This window comes from Lindgomyces ingoldianus (assembly GCF_010093535.1).
Source record: "Lindgomyces ingoldianus strain ATCC 200398 unplaced genomic scaffold BDR25scaffold_61, whole genome shotgun sequence".
In the NCBI taxonomy this organism is placed as follows: Eukaryota; Fungi; Ascomycota; class Dothideomycetes; order Pleosporales; family Lindgomycetaceae; genus Lindgomyces; species Lindgomyces ingoldianus.
Genome location: NW_022985222.1, coordinates 9,197 through 14,735, shown reverse-complemented (window position 1 = coordinate 14,735; position 5,539 = coordinate 9,197). Strand labels below are relative to the sequence as shown.

At 44.2% G+C, this 5,539-nt stretch overlaps 3 protein-coding genes across 3 annotated transcripts; 2 read left to right on the top strand and 1 right to left on the bottom strand.

The window, feature by feature from the left end:
* Positions 1-355: 355 nt before the first annotated feature.
* Positions 356-805, bottom strand: BDR25DRAFT_362956 (uncharacterized protein; the record flags this gene model as incomplete). The annotated part of the gene is made up of 3 exons (XM_033696657.1): positions 356-365; positions 460-605; positions 737-805. 3 exons carry the CDS (start codon positions 803-805, stop codon positions 356-358), a joined length of 225 nt encoding a protein of 74 aa, XP_033540083.1.
* A 1,712-nt stretch (positions 806-2,517) lies between these two features.
* BDR25DRAFT_246034 (uncharacterized protein) lies at positions 2,518-2,703 on the top strand (the record flags this gene model as incomplete). The annotated part of the gene is made up of 1 exon (XM_033685915.1): positions 2,518-2,703. A coding segment is annotated over one exon (186 nt), but the record flags the coding sequence as incomplete, so codon positions are not given.
* Positions 2,704-4,368: 1,665 nt separating this feature from the next.
* Positions 4,369-5,539, top strand: BDR25DRAFT_362955 (uncharacterized protein; the record flags this gene model as incomplete). Its single annotated transcript, XM_033696656.1, has 7 exons — positions 4,369-4,536; positions 4,566-4,712; positions 4,792-4,944; positions 5,023-5,051; positions 5,116-5,145; positions 5,228-5,270; positions 5,459-5,539. 7 exons carry the CDS (start codon positions 4,369-4,371, stop codon positions 5,537-5,539), a joined length of 651 nt encoding a protein of 216 aa, XP_033540081.1.

Below are 5,539 nucleotides of genomic sequence, written 5' to 3'. Positions count from 1 at the left end.
ATATATAGAAAAATATAGCATAGAAATAAATATAAGTAATATAAATAAAAGTAAGTATAGTATAAAAAGTATTACATAAAATAGTAGAAAAAAAAACATTATATAATAAAAAAATAGTGTTAAAAAAGTTAAAAAAATATATAGTAAAGAAAACATAGTAGATAAAAAAGCTATCTCCCTGCAACTGCTGCAGGTTAGGCCTTGTTTGTCTTAATTAGGCATTGCGCTGGATCTAACCCCCTTTTCGCTCCTCTTTTTAGCCTAGATTAGTGGACTTGACCATGGCGCTACCTATTACAGTATAGCGTATAATTGCTCCTTTGTGTGAAAGATAGCTGCTTCCTCTCTTGTTCCCCTAGCTATTGCTAAGACGCAGGTGCGAATGTAAAGAGTAAGAGGAACCTATCTAGAGCGCATCTTTTTTAACAATATCTACTGCAATGCCTATCTCCCTGCGACTGCTGCGGATCAGGCCTTGTTCGTCTCGATTGGGCATCGCGCTGGATCCGACCCCCTTTTCGCTCCTCTTTTTGGCCTAGATCGGCGGACTTGACCATGGCGCCACCTATTACGGTATCTGATATATGGCCACGGATCGCTAACAACTAGAATCTGTCAAACAGAACCCCTAGAATCTGTCCCCTATCCTGTGCCTAGATCCTATTATAATAGTAGGCAAACTTTTAGGCTTTAACCTAAACTTGCCCCCGCTAGTGTTTTTTTTGCAAAAATGTACAGATGTGGTGGTGTTTTGCTGCAACTTTAACTGCGCGGTGGATTTTGATTTTCCTGCGCGCGCAGGCATCGCGCGCGCATTGCCGCACCAGCTACCAGCGCCCCGCCTGCAGACTACCACCTAACCTAGCGACTATAACAACAACTATGACTAACAACACAGCTCTCTACTTCCTAGCTGTGCTTATGGCATTAATTCTCTAGCGCAGCGACAGCGCTGTTAATTTTATTATTCCTTTTGCTAGGAAACGTGCGCAGGCTCTGCAGTTCGCACCCTAGCGACAAGCCTGCGCCTGTAGACTATAACAATAAAACCACAACAACTACAATAATTACTAACATAATAGGTTTCTCTACCTTCTAGCTGTGCCTAGGACATTAATACCTTAACCTAGCAACTACGCAGTAGATTTTGATTTTCCTTTGCAGCAACGCGCGCAGACTCTGCAGTTCGCACAGCAGCTACTAGCCCCGGCTGTCGACCACGACTTTAACTACCACCACCGCAACAGGTTTCCCCACTTCCTAGCTCTGCTTAGGGCATTAACGCTTTAGCCTAGCAACTGTTAATTATAAGTTTTCCTTTGCAGGGATGTGCGCACTAGCTCTGCTATTAGCACAGCAGCTACTAGCCCTGACTGTTGACCACGACTTTAACTACCACTATCACCGCAACTATGACTACTACTACCACCACTACTACTACTAACGCAACAGGTTTCCCTACTTTCTAGCTCTGCTTAGGGCATTAACACTTTAGCCTAGCAACTGTTAATTGTAAGTTTTCCTTTGCAGGGATGCGCGCACTAGCTCTGCCATTAGCGCGGCAGCTACTAGCCCTGACTGTCGACCACGACTTTAACTACCACCATCACCGTAACTACAACTACCACCACCACCACCACTACTAACGCAACAGGTTTCCCTACTTCCTAGCTCTGCTTAGGGCATTAACGCTCTAGCCTAGCTACTGTGCATTTAATTATAAGTTTTCCTTTGTAGGATGCGCGCACTGCTATTAGCGCAGCAGCTACTAGCCTAGACTGTTAACTACAACTTTAACTACTACTATTACTGCAACTACAACTACTACTACTACTAACGCAATAGGTTTCTCTACTTCTTAGTTATGCTTAGGGCATTAACGCTTTAGCCTAGTAACTGTGCAGTTAATTGTAGGTTTTCCTTTGCAAGGATGCGCGCACTAGCTCTGCTGTTAGCGCAGCAGCTACTAGCCCTGGCTGTTAACCACGACTGCAACTACTGTCACACGTGTCTCACGCGATATTATACCCATGTACTGCACTATTTACTCATTAGGCATAGCTCCTCTTTTGTACAGTATATAGTTAGCCTAGAGCTCTATTAAGCTCCTTAGACCTTATAATACACTTGTTTAATCTACTTTATTTAGATCTTGCTCTCTTGTTAAGTTGTTTGCTATATGCCCTCTTCTTAGCTTATGCAAGACTAGCAGTAATAACAGCAACATTACTACTTAATAACACTAACATCACTCTATCTAGTAGTATCTACTGCCGCAGGACAAAGGTAGACATAATAAAGGACGCACGCAAGCTCTTCTGCTAGAAGGGCTGGTAAAAGGAGCTAGCGTTAGCGTTGTAGGAAGCCTTAGGTGACCCTAGCAGCAAAAGGGTTAAGCTAGAGGACGCGCTGCTTAACATGCTAGTGTTATTTATCTTTAAGCTAGTAAGTAATTAGCTGTTTAGTAGCAGGTTTGTCTACTTTCTAGCTGTACTTAGCATTAATGCCACAGCCTAGCGACTGCGCAGGGCAAAACACTACTTATACATGCTTGCTGGCGTAGCATACTGCATACACGTGTTAGGCGTTAAGAAGCTGCTTTTGTTAGCTAAGCGTAGTAAGCAGACTAACAAGGACTGTAAGCGCTTTTTAGCTAAGAGACTAAAGTATCTAGCTAATAGTTTATATAGTTTAATAAGCTAAGTAATTAGCTTACTAGCGTATAGAAAGCATGTTGCGTTAACAGACAGCAACTTAGGCAGCGTGTACTAGTCTAAGGACAAGAAGATCTTCTACTTAAACAGCTAACCTATCTACATTAGCTAGTTCTGCAAGATGGCTTAGGACATAGTAGTTAAAGTAGAGAAGATGTTATAGCAGGAGCTAATATAGCTTAAAGAGGCTAAAGAGCAGTTTTCTATTAATCTAGCGCACGTAGTGGACAAAGTCACTTTTACGCAGCAAGGCTAGTAGTTTGCAGAGCAGCGCGAGAACAGTCTAGCAGACAAGCTATACTAGATGCTAACCTAGGTTAAGCAGAGTGCGCAAGGCTGTAGGCTAAAGCATTATAGAAAGTAGCATATTAAGCAAGTTAAGTAGTACTTATGTTAAGTTAACTGCTTTTTAACGCTGCTCTTAGTGTGCGTGCACATGACGTCTAGACAGCTGGGTTAAGGGCTAGAGATCTTGTTAATAAGGTTTTGTAACAGGCTGCTGCAGGACTGCAATATCTTTGTAGCAGACAGCTAAATTATAACTGTTGTCTGCTATTACAAGTCTTAGTTGCAGTGGGATAGACTAAAGGTGGTTCCGCGTTTTCTTCTGCTGCGGCTAGGGCAGGTTATGGCCATCTACTTAGTATACTTGTGGCTATTCTAGGAGTATCTCTAGGTGCAGGTGCTTAGCAAAGGACGCATTAACTACATCTAAGCAAATAAGTAAGGGCTGTAGTTAACAGACTATCTAACATAGGCGCTAAAGTAAAAGACAGGCAAAAGACTAGGCGTTAAGCTACACACACAGGACTACTAGCACACAGCTGTTAGCATTAGGTAAGTTGCAGTTAAGCACTTGTTTAGTAAAGAGTATTAGGATAATGTTAAGGAGATTAAAGAAGCTAAGGTAGACAAAGAAAGCAAGGACTTAGTAAAGCTATAAAACTTACAGACAATAGTTATAGGCTTAGTAAACTATAGTGTGCTAATTAACATTGTTAAGCATCTTAGCTTGCGCTTTATTAAGGCGTTTTAACCTCTTAGCATAATGTGGCACTGCTTCTTAGGACTTAATAGTAGGTTTAGAGTAGTGCAGCAAGAGGAGGAAGTAGAAAGGGGACGTAAGAAAAAGAAAAAGGAGAAGGAAAATAAAAGGGAATTAGGCTGTTATAGAACAAAGTAAACGCAAAAGTAAAACATTAGCAGTAAGAGCAAGAAGAAAGAGCTAGGACTACAGCCTTAGAGGATTTGCGTGCAAAACAATTAAGACAAAGCTATTAAGAAGGCAATGCAGCAGGTGGTTAGGCAACAGGAGATTAGCTTTTAGTCTGTGAAGCAAGAGCAGGCATTGCATGCTGTACTTAACAGTCAGACGCCGCTTGTGGTTATGCTTCTAACAGGCAGAGGCAAGAGCTTGCTGTTTACTGTGCTAGCGTGCATAGACAATGCTAGCGTTACTATAGTTATTGTTCTGTATTAAGAGCTTATTAACAACACAGTAGACTGTATGCAGAAGTGCGGAATTAACTGCATTAAGTAGAAGCATGGCGAGACTAACCTAGCTGCTGTAGTTGTGGTTAGCGCTAATGCTGCAGGCAATATCACAAGCAAAGGGAACTTCTTAGGGTACGCAACTATGCTAAGCACAAAGGGGATGCTGCGGCGGGTGGTAGTAGACAAGTGTCATCTTATCTTCACAGCGAGCCACTGGCGGCAGAAGCTGGCGAAACTGAAGAATCTGCGGTTGCTACTGTGCCTGATAGTACTGCTCACGGCGACGCTTCCGCCATCACGAGAGTGCGAACTGGAGGCTGGCATGCTGGTTCGGTGTGCAACGTACGTGCGCGCTAGCACTGTCTGGCCGAACACGCGATACTTTGTGTTGTGGTGTTAAGCTGGCAAGCTAGAGGAGACAGCGCTCGCGGTAGGCTCACGGCGGCAGTTGTCGTTGCTTGCGACAGGAGAGAAGGGCGTGGTGTACTGCCGCAGCAAGGAACAGTGTTAGAGGATAGCAGAAGAGCTTAGATGCGAATACTATTACGCTAACGTCCCTAATCGCGCTGAACAGGTAAAGCAGTGGCTTGGCTCTGGTGGGCTAATTGTGGCTACGTTAGCGTTAGGGACAGGGGTTGATTACCCCGGGGTGGTGTATATACTACACGTGGGGATGCCGTGGAGCATGATCGACTTCGCGCAAGAGAGCGGGCGTGGAGGGCGGGCCAGGGAGGAGGTTGACTTAGTTATTATTGTAGAGCGTAGATCTGTGGAACAGGAGATGCTTAAGCACAGCAACAACTTATGCGTGCAGGCCATGGGGTTGTTTTTAACAGGCCGCAGGTGCTGACGAGCGCTAATAAGCATGTACATAGACAGCAAGGCTGTGGCGTGCAACAACATTAAGTCTGCTAGATGTAACTAGTGTGGAGAGAGAGTCTGTAAGTTTAAGCGTTCACAGCGGGGGACAAGCACTAAGTAGCAACAGGTTTAAGAGATGATGGACAAGGTGCGGGCAGGATGCGCTATATGCTAGGTGCTAGACAACTTGGGGCGGGACAAGTGGCAGACACACAAGACAATGAAGTGTACAGCACAGGCAGGCGTGCATAGGGTTGACATAGACTATTTTTAAAAGGGTATACGCAACAACAGCATTAAGAACAGTTGTTAACGCTGCTCTGTTAGTTAGAGGTATTGCGCTACAGGCAGGGACGTTACAGCAAAGTGTTAATAGCCGAATGTAGTAGTACCGCTGGTACGAGCAGCTGCTGTTGGGGATGGCTGGGCAGTTGGGATTATCCAACAGTGCGGATACTGCGGAAAGCTAG